At 49.5% G+C, this 16,016-nt stretch overlaps 6 protein-coding genes across 6 annotated transcripts; 3 read left to right on the forward strand and 3 right to left on the reverse strand.

Moving 5' to 3' along the window:
• Window positions 1-56: 56 nt before the first annotated feature.
• B0J16DRAFT_302971 (putative kinetochore protein SPC24) lies at window positions 57-1,020 on the forward strand. Its single transcript, XM_046124659.1, has 2 exons — window positions 57-244; window positions 297-1,020. Exons 1-2 carry the CDS (start codon window positions 218-220, stop codon window positions 873-875), a joined length of 606 nt encoding a protein of 201 aa, XP_045985179.1. The 5' UTR covers window positions 57-217; the 3' UTR covers window positions 876-1,020.
• On the reverse strand, window positions 1,021-2,452 carry B0J16DRAFT_339205 (uncharacterized protein). Its single transcript, XM_046127519.1, has one exon. The coding sequence runs from the start codon at window positions 2,000-2,002 to the stop codon at window positions 1,232-1,234; it is 771 nt and encodes a 256-aa protein (XP_045985180.1). The 5' UTR covers window positions 2,003-2,452; the 3' UTR covers window positions 1,021-1,231.
• Window positions 2,453-3,287: 835 nt separating this feature from the next.
• B0J16DRAFT_111433 (TatD family) lies at window positions 3,288-4,938 on the forward strand. Its single transcript, XM_046121449.1, has one exon. It carries the CDS (start codon window positions 3,483-3,485, stop codon window positions 4,758-4,760), a length of 1,278 nt encoding a protein of 425 aa, XP_045985181.1. The 5' UTR covers window positions 3,288-3,482; the 3' UTR covers window positions 4,761-4,938.
• A 178-nt stretch (window positions 4,939-5,116) lies between these two features.
• Window positions 5,117-7,037, reverse strand: B0J16DRAFT_318904 (uncharacterized protein; the record flags this gene model as incomplete). The annotated part of the gene is made up of 3 exons (XM_046125482.1): window positions 5,117-5,722; window positions 5,776-6,795; window positions 6,846-7,037. The coding sequence occupies 3 exons, from the start codon at window positions 7,035-7,037 to the stop codon at window positions 5,117-5,119; spliced, it is 1,818 nt and encodes a 605-aa protein (XP_045985182.1).
• A 1,008-nt stretch (window positions 7,038-8,045) lies between these two features.
• On the reverse strand, window positions 8,046-10,459 carry B0J16DRAFT_318905 (Zn(II)2Cys6 transcription factor; the record flags this gene model as incomplete). The annotated part of the gene is made up of 6 exons (XM_046125483.1): window positions 8,046-8,134; window positions 8,188-8,889; window positions 8,936-9,654; window positions 9,708-9,759; window positions 9,810-9,840; window positions 10,067-10,459. 6 exons carry the CDS (start codon window positions 10,457-10,459, stop codon window positions 8,046-8,048), a joined length of 1,986 nt encoding a protein of 661 aa, XP_045985183.1.
• A 4,212-nt stretch (window positions 10,460-14,671) lies between these two features.
• Window positions 14,672-15,436, forward strand: B0J16DRAFT_383138 (uncharacterized protein; the record flags this gene model as incomplete). The annotated part of the gene is made up of 1 exon (XM_046131309.1): window positions 14,672-15,436. One exon carries the CDS (start codon window positions 14,672-14,674, stop codon window positions 15,434-15,436), a length of 765 nt encoding a protein of 254 aa, XP_045985184.1.
• Between the last annotated feature and the right edge of the window lie 580 nt (window positions 15,437-16,016).

Here is a 16,016-nt window from a genome sequence, read left to right on the forward strand (position 1 = left end):
TGGGGTGTGCATCTTCGAGTTCTGATAAGGAAACCCAGATTGTCGTCGTGACGACCGAGAGTACTTATCCCAAATGGGTAACTTGACTTGGCAAAAACACCAGGTTCATCATAACCACTTAAACAAACTCCAACGGAATCACGTTTCACGTTTTCTAACAAGCCTAATCAGAACACTCTCTTTAACATACTGAAGAAAATCAATTGCATCCGCCAATATGTTGCTCTCCGAAGAACCTGCGACTGTAAGTCATTATCCATCAAACCCCTATTGAATCATGCCTAACAAACCACCAGCTCATTCACCACACAATCGAGAACTTCAACATCGCACCAGACAAAACCGCTGTTTCACGCGTCACAGAATCCCTATCCACACTCCAACAAGCCCGCGATCTTCGCGTCCGCGAAGCCGAATCATCACTTAAGAAGCTCTCCCGCCAGCTCGCAACCCACACCTCGCGCCATGACGACCTTGTAACTTCGCACTCATCCGCGGATCACGCTTCGAACATCGCGCGTCTCGACACCCTCAAGTTCCGCACTGCAAAGGCTGCTGCGGACGCTGAAACCGATGCGGAACGTCTTGCCCTTACTGCAGCTGACCTAAAGGCCCGTCTGCGCGAGCTCGAACTTCAGGGCGTGGAAGGAGATGCTGCTGCCAACGCCCGACGACGAGACCCTGTTGATGACGAAGTGCTGCTGAGACTCAAGGTGTATCGCAGCCTGGGCATCGACATTGAGCGTGGTGATAGGGATGGCGAGTGGTCCAAGGCGGTCATCCGAAATGATCGCAAGGGAGATGTGCATGTTGTCAACATGGACAAGAAGTTCTCTCGGTTCTTCTATGCAAACTACTTTTGGCAGACTCTTTAAAGAGAAAATGTCCGATTTTGGTTTGGTAATGTTATCATGATAATGGATTTCCTAGGTTTGGCGTTTTTGGCGTTGCAGATACCAGGAAACAAGGCATTGAGAGGTACATAAATTTAGTACACAATGAGAGTGCGATTCGTTCAAGTGCTCCTTTTCTTGAACAACATCAGGATTTAAATTAAATGTTGCATATTATTCATACCCAATTTAAGTAACAAATCTCGCTCAAACGCCCTCAGATCCCCGAATTACTATTCATTTTGACACTTTTGGTCCTATCCCAGTTATCACCCGATCCCATATCTTTCATCAAGTCGTAATAATAATTTACATGATTGCATTAGTGTCTCAGGGACCTATGCGTCGACAACTCCTTGAGAGGGCAGCTTTTTAAGTCCTCCCTTGGGTGAAGTCTTGAGACTCGGAAAGTAGCTGTCGATAAAGGATTTGTTTGTAAAAGCGATACGAGGACCAGATGGTGTCCTAGTGCGGCCGCTGTTGGGAGATGCTGAAGTGCGTATTGCTGACGGGCTTCGAGTGCGGCCCTTCATCATAAGATATCCGCCTTCTCCAGGTGTTGTTGGACCAGAAGGGGAACGATGATGGTTGCGTCCATGGTATTGCTTATCGGGTAATTCAAGTCTTGAATTGATGGTGGTCCATGTCTCGTCATCACCACTTAGCCGCCAACCGCCCACACCTTCAAAATCCCTCTCTGGGCCAATGCTAGGAAGCAAGCCAAATGCCTTTTCACTAATTGGCGTAGCAGTACCCGCTGTAGATAGGGCACTGGAGCTTCTTCGATGGCGACGTCTCTTTAGTGATGATTCAAAAGCTGTTGACCCAGCCGAAGGTGGTACCGGATTGGTGTAAAGAGCCGAAGAACCTGGGTTCTCGAGAAGTGGTTGACGAAAGTAATGATTATTAGGATGGTAAGGCCGAATCTTTCGTCCGCCTAGGTAATGCGGGACGAAGGACAGAGCTACGTCGAGATAGACGGCCAGTACTCGGAGAATAAGAACAGAAAAGGCAATGGTAGTTGTGATACCGGCGAAGACAGCGAGAGGAACAGTGACGACGAAAAGGAAGGGCACGACGAAAGCGTAGACGGGATTGAGGAGAGCCATTTTTGACGGATGGTGTTACAGAGATGAGCCTAGCAGTACATGACCACGAGGAAGTTGCAGAGTTGTTGATGGAATTAGTTGTTACAGATGAAGGCACGAGATGAGAGATGTGAGATAAAGATGAAGATGAAGAAGAAAGGGATGGCCCTAAAAGAGGTGGGCGACTAATGTATAGTAGTTGATGACTTGAAGTACCGAGCTCTACTGATAAGTTAGAGCCTACGGATGCCGCTCTAGGACGAAATATACGTCGACATGTCCCAAAGCCGTGATTCGATAGATCGTTTCCGGGGAAGTCAAAGCGAGGCGCCCGGAGGAAGGGGTTGGAAACAGTTTCTAATACACCAAGGACGGTAGAATGCGACTCTACAGGGTTACAGTGAAGCTGTAGGAAGCAATAATAAATATGTACAGCGACAAGAGGAGAAGGGAAAGAGAAGAGAAGAAAAAAGAGTGAGGGATAGGAGGCAATCACATGTGAAAAGATACGGCTTGGCCTGGCTTGGCTTAGGGTCGTTTGCTTGTCATTTTTCAGGTATCTGAGGTGACCATCGTACGGCAACAGAACAAGCCACACCATGGAAGAGCGTGCGGGGAAGGTGCATTGAAGAGATGCAAGTGATTGTAAGGAGAATGTCAATGTACACTGACGTCGCATACCACTGCTTTGTTACAGTGTGTGACACGGAATATCAATGTGAACATAACATGATTCGAAGTGGAGATTGAACACTGCGATGTTATGAATTTCAATGGACAATATCCTTATCAATTGGTGTGGAAGTCAAACCAAAGAAATAAACTTTCAAGGATCCCCCTATCCCCATCTATCATCGACGATAACCCAAAAAGACCCTGGAACTTGGAAAGCACTAAAACAACCCGCCCAGCTTACTGAAGAGTTGGCTGTTTTAGAGACTGCCCGATGATAACAGACGCGAACCACCCACGTCACATGAGTTCGCTACCAGCCGAGGCATCAGCCACCAGTAATTCAATCTTACGCCAAGATAACTGTACTGCAGCTAGACAGAGCTTGCTGGTCACTAATTTGGTGCTGTTTTGTTACATAGGTATTCTGAACACCTCATCATCATAGAACTCCACTTGGAGCCTCTCTCGATCCCGTCCCCTCGGGGCATTAGAAGAATTGGTCCCCAGGGGAATAAGAGACGAAATAATTTGGTCAGTTTATGCTGGTATAGACTAGCATTGAGGTTACTTTATTATAGTAGCCTAAGCCTTAGACGACCATTCGTTTGTTACCCACCTGCCGTCCCCATCATGATCCACATCATGGAAGGAGCTTTCCCCGCTGACATCACTCTTACTCTTTTGTTTCCATCCAGCCTTCCCAAGGTAAGTACTAAGCCTCATCAACCATCGACGATGAACTTCACACATGTCAATTTCAACCATATACATTTACAGTGTACTTGTGTAAACTCAACTCATTCTGATTGACCCAACCTTGGCCAACATGTGCCAACACACCCACAACTACGATGAACAGCCAGTCCCTGTTACGGGCGACCAATTCCCCTGGCATCTGCCCATATGTGATGCGCATTGTCACCCAACCGATACAATGGATTCCATACAGGATATACCTTCCATGCGTGCAGCTGCATTGACTATCATGTCAACTCGAGCACAGGATCAGGATCTGGTTGCAGATGTTGCTAGCAACCATAACAAGGACCTCAAGCAACTCTTCCAGGACAACTCTGGAGAATGCAATGCTTGTGTGGTCCCTTCCTTTGGCTGGCACCCCTGGTTTTCTCATCTTCTCTATGACGACTCGGCCGACACCCCGACATATCAGCCTGCCGGCTCCGGCTCCGGCTCCGGCTCCGGTCCTAGCTCCGGTCCCGGTCCTGCCTCTGACCACGACTCCAACTCCGACTCCGACTCCGACTCCGACGCCGCCGCAAAACAGGCCCACTATAACGCCGTTCTTCAGCCGGAGCCGTCACCGGAGTTTGTTGCCTCTCTACCCACCCCCGTTGCGGTGAGCGCCTTTCTCAAAGAGACAGAATCTCGATTATCTGCCAATCCTCATGCCTTGGTTGGCGAAATTGGTGTTGATAAAGCCTTTCGTCTCCCCGAACCATGGAATCCTTCTGAGCATGCAGAAAGAGATTCAACTCTCACCGCTGGCGGTCGCGAGGGTCGACGTCTGAGTCCCCATCGAGTAAGGATAGAGCACCAGCGCGAGATTCTCGCTGCACAGCTCCGCCTCGCCGCCAAGACTCGCCGAGCTGTCAGTGTACATGGTGTACAGGCTCACGGAGTGCTCCATGACACTCTTGCCGCGACGTGGAAGGGCCATGAGCGTGAGTACATTTCACGCCGAAAACGACGTCTCGTCGCCAAGGGCGCCGAGGACTTTTCGGATGAGGAAGATGACGATAGTGAAAACCCATATCCCCCGAGGATATGTCTTCATTCATTCAGTGCCAACGTTGAAGTGTTGAAGCAGTACCTCAATCCAACAATCCCAGCTCGCATTTTCGTTTCGCTATCAACGGCTGTCAATCTCAGCACAGATGCTAGTAGCGCCAAGACCGATGAGGTACTGCGTGCCCTGCCTGATGACAGCATTCTCGTAGAAAGTGATCTCCACATAGCAGGCGAACACATGGATCAAGCGCTGGAGAACATGTACCGACATGTGTGCGAAGTCAAGGGTTGGGAGCTAGAGGAAGGTATCAAGAAAATAGCAAAAAACTACGAGGAATTCATTCTTGGACGATAAAATCAAGGTAACAGGCATCACCGTTAGCGTGCCTGAAGAAGAAGGGACGAAATAATTCATTCATCTTATGCTGGCTTAGACTAGCACTTAGTTTATTTTATTACCATAAGCCTTAGTGCATAATTCTTCTGTTGCCTACGTGATCACTTTGAAACGAATGGAGCAGACGGTTGACAGTTTAAGTTGTGGTATTAGATAGCTATTGAGCTGCTGTTGAATAACAGTCTAGTAAATCCCGATATCCAATCTCACAATTATGTGCAAAAAAGCAAAATTCGAACAGATAAGGAAATATGGTGTATCATAGTTGTATGCAAAAGAAAATCATTTGTGCTTAAAATTCATGTAGTTTCGTTTTAGTTTTTGGTGTCTCCGAGGACATCGCTGGCGTTGGATCCGGAGTTGGAAGGGGTATAATCGGAGCTGCCAGGAGTGTATCGGCATCCATCCGTGACAACAGACGAGTCGCGCTCATCGTCATCGTAGGGAGGAAGGCTTGCATCGTCGGCAAAAGTAGGGTATGCTGCGGCGGTGTGGTGTGATGAGTGGGAAGGAGTAGAAGAGCTAGGGGTGTAGCTGTAAGAATGGGCGTGGCTGTGGTGACCTTCCTCAGCAGCAACGATACCATCAACCATGTTGGCAGCCTCGCGGAAAGAAGCAATTTCCTCTTCCATGGTCGCAGTGCTGGAGGTTCTTCGGTGTCGGCCACCGCTGAGCATGGCCTCCTTCTCGTCATCCTCATTCTCAACCCATCGAGAAACGAAAGCGCGGTAGGCAGCCTTCAGGGCAGAACCCTGGCGGCGCTCTTCAGGAGACTGACGGAATGCGCGTCGGATAGCACGTCGAGACTCGGGGCTGAGACGAGCGATGCGACGGTGGATGTAGGCAACGGCAATACCGATGAAAAGAGCCAGAGCAATAGCGGCGATGCCAAGGATTGCAATGATGGGGTGGGGAGGAGGCTTGAAAGTAGTTAGTACGTGAAACTATCATCGCATTATCAGATTGAACTTACAGGTGGGGGTGGATGACCCTCGTGGCCCTCAGCGTGGAAACCGTGCTCTGGGCCGTGATCGGGACCATGCTCAGGCTTGCCATGGTGAGGCTCGTGAGGCTTATCTCCGTGGTGAGGAGGAGGGGGAGGGTTGCCGTGATGGGGATCACAAGAGCAAGGAGGGCACTCTGGAGGAGGAGGATGGCCTCCAGGGAAAGGGAAAGGAAGATGACCATGGTGGGGAGGAGGAGGTGGGGGAGGTCCATGATGAGGAGGACCGTGGTGAGGGGGTCCGTGGTGAGGGGGGTGAGTGCCGTTTCCATGATGAGGGCCGTGGTGGGGAGGGCCATGGTGAGGAGGGGGAGGAGGAGGTCCGAAAACGTGGTCGTAGAATCGATGAGCGGTATGTCGCATCTCATCAGTCACGGTGTGCAAAACACACTGAACTCCATCACAATCCTTGATCTTCTTGTAAGTGGAAGGGGGAGGAGGAGGATACTTCTTGCCAAGCTTCTTAGCAACAGATGCCTCTCTCTCCTCAACAAGCTGCTCAAGCTGAAGAATCTGCTTGTGAAGAGCTTCCAATTCCATCAACTCAACCTGAAGCTCCTCCTCGGGGTCCTGGAATTCGCGGTGGGGGTTCTCCCAGATCGGAGGCGCGTTATCGGATGAGGGCTTGTCGCCTGTAGAGGTGTTGTTCTCCTTGCTGAAGGGCATTGAGAGACTCCATACGTAGTCAGCGTTTCCAACATCGGAAATTCGGACAGGTGCGGTTTGCTTGAAGGTCATCCAGAAGGAAGACTCCTCATAGACGGCCATGTCATCAAGGGCCTTGACGTTGAAGCGCATTGACTGGGCGAAAGGGAACTCCTTGGGTCCAATGCACTCGAAAGCCCAATCGGCTGAGATAGTGGTCTCGTTGTTGATGAGGAATGATCCAACGCCCTGGCCCTTGCCGTCCTGGTTAAGGGGCTCGCCATTGAGCCTGATGCTGGCAGGGCCGCAGACTTCTTCTGACTCCTCCACATCGAACCGCAGTGTCTAAGTACATGTTAGCGCGAGAATGGCGTTATTAGGACTCAAGTACGTACCAAAGGGTACGACTCAGTCTCGCTCCAGGGGACCTTGACTGTGACAAAGGCTGAAGGTGTCACGTCGAGAGCTGAAGGCAGAAAGCCCATATGAGGTGGCGGAGGAGGTGGAGGAGGAGGATGAGGAGGTCCATGGGCCAACACCAACGCGGGTGTCAGCATGGCGGCGGCAGCCTGCGTGAGGCCGCGCATCGTGAGATAATTATCGACAAGCTGTGGTGTTGATGTTGTTGTGAGAAAGGGTCCTGTGACGTCAAATCCCTCTTACACGACAGGCCAGGGGTTAAGGCAGCCGCGTTCGCTAGAAAGAAGCTTAAGGCAGAAGGAATACGAAAAATGGAAGGTAAAGGGAACGGATGCTTAAAGAAAGAAGGTTTTTGTGAGGGAAATAAGTCAAGAATAAGATCGGATCAATACGAGTCCTAGTCTGACGTTAAATTGAGATGACATCCCGAGGAAATGAACAAGAGAGGGAGAAGAAAAAAAGCCCACGCGACTAGACGGATAAAACGGGATGTGGGATGCCTGGCCACGCGGATGCCTCCCCAAAAAGCATTGGAATCGCCTCTAAAAGCCCTGTCATACGCAGTAGCTCGGGCGCTGAAACGATTCTGCGACCCTTCTGAGTCTAGCTCACCTGTCGTCTTTAACGTGCTAAGGGTCGGGCTGCGCAATCAGAATGCGTAGTCTGTCACTCGGCCAATCAGCATTCACTAGCTGACGAGTCCATCATTCAGCCCCGGCCGAGTCTTTAGTGGGGCTTCACGGTCTCGGCAAGTCCCTTGCTTGTCTTGTCTTGGCAATATGTGATTCAAGACTCTTCTCAACATTCTCATAATCCCTTTTCAAGTATTGTCAAGCTATTCTGACATCGTCTTGACTCAACGCTGGTGACTCGATTATCTATACGTTCGTCATATCCACTATGAATTTCAAACATAGCATGCAACTTCCGAATACACAGCAGAACATTTTGAGATGCTTCATCAATTATACATGCGCAGGATTGATTCTATAGGTCTTCTTTTAATCGCCTTAAGAGATTTGCAGCTTCGAAGTTGAGCATATGACGTTCTATATATATACATTCGCCATGCTCGTCATCTGCTGATTTACAGGAACAAGGCTTTCCCAGGATTACAACATCCGTCTCATGGAATCATTACTCGAACTCTCCGTATAAGAGTATTACTTCTTCTCCTAGTTCAAAAAGTCACTCAAGACCTGAACTCGTGTTCTGGCGACCTCAGAGTCTTCGCCCATGACCTGCATGATGGAAATCATGCGTGCTATTGACAAGTTAGCGAATTGTCTGAAAGGAAGATATTCCGTGGATACATACTGATATCAGCCTTCGCCCTCACGAGCAAAGGATCCCTTGCCATCATATCTGCGCCGCCTGGCTCGCGTGCCGCCTCCTTCAAAACATTACCGATGCACAGCGCTTCCAGGAAGGCCCGATGATTGAAAACCCACCAGACGCGTGCCTCGATTTCAAGGAGGGTGAAAAGGAGAAAGAAGGCAGTGATAGCATCGTGCGCCGCCTCCAGTGTCCCACGAACGTTGACAGGAACGTCAGGGCTTTCAGAAGCGTGGACCAGCATCAGGTTATGGAAGTAGTTGCTTGTCAAGAACAGGGTCTGGCGGACAACCCTTTTGTTTGTTTTTGCAAGCGCTGTGATGCTATCTGGATCCCATGACCGGAAGACATCAGGGAAGGATCGATAGACTGCTCGGAAGTCGGCGATCAACTTCGACTTATGTCTTGCCGTCGAACAAATGGGTAGATCTAGTGACCGTGGTGAACAGATAGTCTCTTGAACCAGATTGGCCAAGGTCCAGGAGCCCCTGATATATGCTGTATCTGTAGGATCACTGTTTGCAATTGACGAACCATCGTCTAGCAGGTCTTCGACGGAAACATCCGTATGTGTCGCGGAGGGTGGTAGAGAGAGTAAGACAGTAAGGAACGTATCTTGAAGCAGGACTGCTTGCCAGACCTTTCTGCGCTGTTGCTTCTCGAACAAAGTGGCATTCGGCGTTACTATACAAAGTCAATACACGTCTACATAGATAAGCAGGGAACATACCAATATTCGGATCTCTATGCAGGCCCATTGCATAAGCTTGTCGGATCAGAATGCCAGCAAAGGCCCACCCGTCTGAAGCATGGTTGTCGTTGATGAGGAAGTACACCATCAAGACCATGGCCTGAATAGAGCGCAGTGATGCACTGCTGAGATACGATGCAATACGTAAAGCCTGGTTACTCGCTGAGGCATAGAACTCGGCTGTTTGCTTTCGCTCTGTGGTCGATGTTGTCGATGTCACAAACTGGGTACCCAACGCCAGCATGACGAATATCAATGCAATGAACGAAGGATCCGTATCGCTCTTGTCTTGTTGGTTCATCTGCCAGAAGTGCTCGTAATCTGCATAGAACGTTTGGCGATGTATCATGGGATACACAGGGTCAACACACTCGAAGTAGCGACTGAGTAGTATATCAGCCTGTATCTTGTCAGGTAGGACCGAAATGACCTCTCCTAAGCCTCCTTCGCATGTCCAGTAGTTGGCGAAAGGATGCTCGGATCCAATACCGAAAACGTTGCTAGCAGAGGGTAGGGAGTAGGGGACATTGGATAGGAGGCCAATAGAGAGTGCGACAGCACCCCGGGAGGTCGCTCTTGGGTCGTTTGATATGCCTCTATCGGCAATATTTGGGATTGGGGACTTTCCACTTGAACCAGACTTCTTTTTGGGTGGTTTCGTCATGCGCCGGCCATTGGCGGCAGACCGGGTGGTTTCCCTAATTGATTGTTAAAGCAGAACAAACGGCAACAAAATTGAGAGATTCCATACTCAAGTAGATTAGCAACATGCGCATATCTGCATTCTGTCTGTCGTTTTATGCCTATAAGAGGTCAGTAATAATCCAGGTGTTAGACATACAGCAATACTTACAGGCAAGGCAGTGAGGTCGACCTCTGTCACACTATGATCAGATGTCAGCAACTCCGCTCAGATACCACAAACCCCATAATATGAAACAAAAGTCAAAACCAATGTGCACGCAAGAAGCAATGTTCGAAGTTTATGCGCAGCTGTATTGTTCAGGTAGCAGCGGGTGGGTTTACTTCACATGGGTCAAGCGGAAAGATAAGATGGAATAAAGTAAGAATAACATGATTTCAGAAAACGCATCGCATAAAATGTCGCACCTTGGTTTTGCGCTCAACGCATTCATGACATGATAGAGTTGGCTTGTTGCGCTTTTGCTTCTTCTTTGGAGGCTCCTCACCATCGACAGGTGTCGTCGACGCGTCTAGGTCCTCTGGGTCAGGAAGGTAGTCGCCATGAGGATGTCTCGAAGTATTTGAAGCTGGCGCGGAGGGTAGTCGATGAGAGACGGATGCTGGCGAGGTTGAGGCCGAGGCTGGTGTCAAGACTGAGGGTGGCGGATGTGTGCCTGGTAGAGGAAGAGTCGGATGGGAAGCGACGCTACCAGGACTATACGTAGAATGGTGCGCTTGAAGAGACGGCGATGAGTTTGAAAGCGGCGGCGGCGGTTGGTGGTGAGTGTGACGCGGAAGCGCCCGTTGCGAGAGATCCATTGGTGATGACGTTAAAAAATGAATGCGCGCGTATTGTCGAGAATATTACAAGAATCCCAATTGGATGTTGCGAAGGGAGTCGGGAGATCTGTTGGAAACTGGGGCTAAGATCTGATATTTGCCTGGGCAGACCAAGAGGAAGATCAATCAATTTGGGACCCTGGAGCTAATGAGAGCTGGAACTGGAGCTTGAATGGAGCTGTAGCTGCAGCTGTAGCCGAGACGGGAGCTCTGGAGATTAGGTTTGGTTGAAAGGGCGGCTCCGGGAATAAAGGATGATGAGCTGATACGAATTGCTGATTTAAACCACTACGGGTATGATTTTATTGTCGTCGGGATTCGGCTGTTGGCAGTGGGCGCTGGAAATAAGAACCGGACATGGAGAGCCGCGGCAGAGGCAGCGGAGGCGGCAGCGGCAATAGCTAGGGTTTGGCGAAAGGTAGAGAGTTCGTTAGGGTAACTTGGAAGCATTACCGTAGAAAAGAGTATATCCAGATAATAAGGTGCCGTGATGTGCTGTGCTGTGTTATAGCGAATGAACGACTAATAGCGACGGTTGAGAAGTGACGTGACGTGACTCTGACGGAGACGGGACGGTGGTGCAAGTAATTTGGAATGATAGAGTGTTTAAGACCAGAGCATGAGACACCAAGAAAGCGTGTTCGAGGTGGTTCCCAGGACAGACAAAGACCAGGTCAGACCAGACAATAATACAGCAGGAAATAAGGACAAGATCGAAAAGAAGAAAGATCCCGGAAAAGAAAAGGGAATTACGAACTGGGACAAAGCGAGAAAAAGAGTCAAATAAGAGACGAGATGGGGGTGATGGAAAAAAAGGCGGGGGCGGAGTAAACCAAACACTGAGAAGTAGAAAATGAGGGAACAGGCCTGACCTGAAGTAGCAGTAACGCAACAAAGTGCGTACTGTAGGTACTGTACCTTCCTTAGACCCCTAAACTTACCATGCCTCTAACGGCAGTCATAAGCGTTGGGGGACCCAAAGTGCGCCCGCTGGCGCGTGGTTTTTTTCCTTCCTTCAAGCTTGGTTGGTACCTGCCCTATCCTGCACCGAGGGGAATTTTTCCAACCATCCATCCATGGCAGAGATCGCGGCTGTTTTTCCCGGGCACCTACATGTATTCCTCGCGTACACCCGTTGGAACTTTTCATCTAGGGGTATCCATGCCACGACTCAGGCACTTCTTACTCAGAGGAATCGAATGGCATTGGATCGTCCGTCCACTTCCAACCGTCAGTCAACGTTTGCGGATGGGGCCAAGGCTCCTGCGATGGACCTAATTCTGACCTCATTTCATTCAATGTCTTGGCGTTCAGCTGTATAAGACTGGCATGCGACTCCCTACTGATGATTTAAGTTGTCCTCGATCTTCGAAGCCAGATCAAACATTGGCTGCAAAGGTTTTCGACCCTTGGAAACGGTTGATTGTCGACACGAATCTACAACATTGCAACCAGGAACTACGCGTAGTTGACGCCCAATGTTAATTAATGTCAGTGGCTCTGGGCTATTACCAATGGCAATCTACCGAACACCCCCCCGACACACTAACTAGTCTATGGCCATCTACCGTGGTGCACTCACTACGTGCTAGACTACATTACTCGATACAAAGGGGTAATATCAGGCCAGCTTTCTCACGATAATATCCTCGTCACTTCAGTACCACGTTGCCGGATCTCCCACCTCGCTTCGAAACAAGAAACCTCTATCCCGCCCTTTGAGCCTCCTTTCCTCCTCCTAGGCTCGGCCGGGTATCCATTCAAAGAGGTGCTCCGTGTCTATCCAAAACTAGACGGGTGCACGGATCGATCGTGAGGTCCGGTTTTGATGGTCTCGTCAACAAGTGCCGGTCTCGTTTACTAGTACATGCATTGTTGCCTCGGTGTGGCCCTCGGCCTTGACATAAAAGCTGTGCAGATCTGTATTAGTGTACCCACCAAAGTATCCGGATAATTTGGTCCAACCTTCACTTGAGAAGTTCCATCATGTCATCATTGGATTCTCAAGAAACCCGGGGTGCAAAAACACGCAATCTTGTGCGCAGGCCTAGGCCCAAGGTCTATTTTGCTAGAGCAATCGCCGCAACCAAGTCGACAGTCTTGATCATCCCCACCGGGCTGAACGCCTCGCTCACCTATGGCTCTTTGGGAAAGTGAATCAATTTATTTTACAGTGAGACAGGCATGCCATTTCATTGCCGTGGGCAGGAGAGACGAGAGTCAAGTAAATGAACTGTGCAATCAGCGCAGCCGGAACATTCCCGAAACAAGCAAAAAAATGCTTGTTGATTCAAAAAGTTGGGAAGGTTCATATGATGAAACTAGGATGCCGGACACACGTGATGTTGCTGCAGGTTTACTGGCATATGAAAAGGCTGACGTTGGCGCAGTTACAGGATAGGACAGGGCTCCAGTTTACATTGCTGCCCAGGACTCACGATAAAGTTAAACCATTCCCAAGGGTGAACATCGGGGAGGCGATCGTCAAAGAAGCAAGACAACACGATCCCAACAGCCCGGCACCCTGGCTAAGTCGGGCGCCAGTGGTATCGGGCCAAAGCCAAGTCTTCTGCTCGACCGCCTTGAGCTATTCCGTCGCTCCGACAAATTCTATGTTGATCTCCGTGCCTGAGACGACCATCTCCATCTTTCTCCGCCAGCACTAGCCTACCAGGACACGCGGAGCAGTCTCGGATCAGTGCCAGTTTAAACTCTATATCCATTGCGCCCCTGGGAATAGAACATGTGAACGGTCCCTTGTGCTGGCTATGTTCTCTTCTGCGTTCCATGGAATCTTTTCCTCAACTCTAAATGTTCCTTGGCCTCGGATGTTCATGACGTCTTGGGCCAACCACGAGAACATTACGGCAGTTGACGGTTGCGCTACTGTACATCACTTACGTAGTGGGAAAGATTCGAGAAGAAACGAGAGAAGGATTTGTCGATCCCCTTTTTCTCTCTCGGAGACCGCCGACATAGTTGACTGGCCTGTCAACCCTCGCTTCTCCTTGCACTAAATGCGAAACAATAGTGGTTAAGATACGAGTCGGCACAACAGAGAAGCGCCATTTCCTGGCCGATCCTCCCCATCTCATTCGAGTCGTCTCCCTACATTACGACGATTACTATACGATGACAATTCATCGGAACTTCCTAACCTCCAAAGTACAATACACTAAAGTAGAGCCCCGGCACCCCTGTTTCCGTCGCCAACTTACATTGGTATTGCCGCCGCCCTGCCGCGGGCCACCGTCGCTATCCCTCTTTGAGCGCCAGACCCCGGACGGTCTAGAACTTTCAGAGAGAACTTCTTTGACCAATCTACGCAAAGATTATGACGTACGCGACCTTTACTCTGCAATCGAGTGTAGAAGGCTCAGCAACCGTCAAACAACCGTACTGATCTTGGGAAATGTTAATCTCGCATTCGAAATCTTGCGATATCTCGACCGGCAGCTACGCTCGACCTAATAATGGACTAAACAACTGGTTATATCCACAAGCAATTGATATGCTAATTAAAACACAAGACCAACAGTTACTATTTAGTCATACTACGCTGATATTTTTAGGCGAAGTCTTGAGCCCCAGATTAACAGAGTCATTAGTGGCTTTCAGCCTTCACAACCCTGACTAGCAACCTACCCTATGACTCGTAAATCTTTGTCACCAGGAACAGTTCCCCAACAAGCTCAACACTATGAAGATCTAGTGGTGATACTGCGGATATGAAATTCGATCAGATGCCACGCCAAAACGGAAATGCTCTGGATATGAGGGTGGATCATGCAGAAGCGATTTATGGCATCCCGAGTTTGGTGGGTATGACAGGAACGGGTTCATCCTCGTGTTGCTGTTATATCCGGTCTATTTATATCCTGATATATCCTCAGTTATGTTGCGGGAAAATGTAGTGAATGCGGTTTGTGCAAGATTACCACTTATTTGAACGGTGTTCTTCATATACTGTCGTAATGACTCATAGACGAATGTCCTGATCATCGACCTATGATTATGATGCTAGATATCAAAGTGGGGTTGTTCGACGACCTCACTACCTAACAGCTTCACATGCAACACAATAAGCAACAACGTTCTGGAGATAAACCTCAAATAATATCATCACTTATGAGACCTGTCACTCGCTCGATTCAGCGAACAACACAGATTTTGAGCCATCTTCAGCACACAATGTCTTCTCCCGCTACTCCAGCTGCGCCATGGCGCTCGACATTTCTATCTCACATCGAGAAGATGGACTCGCCTACCTTTATGCTTAGCACTCTCCACCATCATGATTCCGGGGTGACGCCTCGTTCCCGCACTGTTGTATATAGAGGCACTTGGGCAGAGATACCGGTCAACCCCAAGAACCAGGCACCACTGAACCCTTCTATTTATGAGAGTGACCTCCTCACCATCACCACCGACGCTCGTATGGAAAAGATTCCCGAGCTATCACCGGATGGAAAGCACGTTCCGCAGTCTGGTGGCGGAGGACCTGTTGAGGCTGTCTTTTGGGTCGTCGAGACAAAGACTCAGTGGCGTCTGCGCGGCCGCGCTTATCTTCTTGGCCAAGACATTGACGAACCAACAGCATCGCCCGTTAGGGAAGAGATTGAGAAGCACATGCGGAGAAAGAGTGACGATGTTTCAGCCTCGTGGAATTGGGGCAAGGAGATCACGGCACACTTTGGAAACTTGAGTCCGGGCATGCGAGGGTCGTTCCGCAATCCTCCTCCTGGAACAAAGCGAGATGAGAAGCCTGATGCTGGACTTGGACCGGGCCAAAAGGTCGAGGATCTGGATGATGAGATCGCGAGGAAGAACTTCCGCGTTGCGGTTATAATTCCGGAGGAGGTCGATCAGGTCGATCTATCTGATCCAGCTGACGGCAAGAGATGGAATTATAAGTTGACTAATAATTCTTGGGAGAAGACCGAGCTATGGCCCTAGGTTGGAAATGCCGATGGGGATATGCGGCTATCACCTGAGGAGTGGGGAGAAGGCAACTGCCGGTAAGGAAACGGGAAGCTGGTTAGCAGAGAAACTCTGGAGAGATCTTCCATACGCTCTTGCTGTGATTAATAGCACATTCAAGGTCATCGACAATGGAATCGTAGTGTAAGATCTGAGCTAGCGAAGTGGAATCTCTGCCCGGGCAGAAATTATAGCAAGTTAACATCCCAACAAATAAAGGAAAACAGCTACACAGCAAGCCCCATATGAAGTACACAATGAAACTGGTAAACTCTGTATGCTCTGCAAATGATTCGGTGTTCCGTGTGATTGCTTGCTTCGCTCAGACCTCACCAGCCCATATGTTGATCAGCGACACGGACGTGGTCGGACATAAGAGCGTGCTGCACGCGCTGACAATTTATGTCCCGGTCTCAAGAGAGATGCATTGTCTAAGCGTTGAGAAGATCTGAGTGTCAGCGATGACGGGACATACCGCGCTTGCTTTGTTGTCTTGACCGGCTTCAAGGTATGGCATGATATACGTGTGGAAACACTTGTGGTGTCATCTGTTGTA

Source organism: Fusarium flagelliforme (assembly GCF_020744385.1).
Source record: "Fusarium flagelliforme strain FIESC 12 MPI-CAGE-AA-0113 chromosome Unknown B0J16scaffold_3, whole genome shotgun sequence".
Taxonomy (NCBI): Eukaryota; Fungi; Ascomycota; class Sordariomycetes; order Hypocreales; family Nectriaceae; genus Fusarium; species Fusarium flagelliforme.

Bases quoted from the DNA above. Each gene is read 5' to 3' on its own strand.
- B0J16DRAFT_302971 (XM_046124659.1), top strand. From the start codon at position 218: ATGTTGCTCTCCGAAGAACCTGCGACT. The intron at 245-296 runs GTAAGTCATTAT...ACAAACCACCAG, and splicing joins TCTCCGAAGAACCTGCGACT to CTCATTCACCACACAATCGA.
- B0J16DRAFT_339205 (XM_046127519.1), bottom strand. From the start codon at position 2,002: ATGGCTCTCCTCAATCCCGTCTACGCTTTCGTCGTGCCCTTCCTTTTC.
- B0J16DRAFT_111433 (XM_046121449.1), top strand. From the start codon at position 3,483: ATGTGCCAACACACCCACAACTACGATGAACAGCCAGTCCCTGTTACG.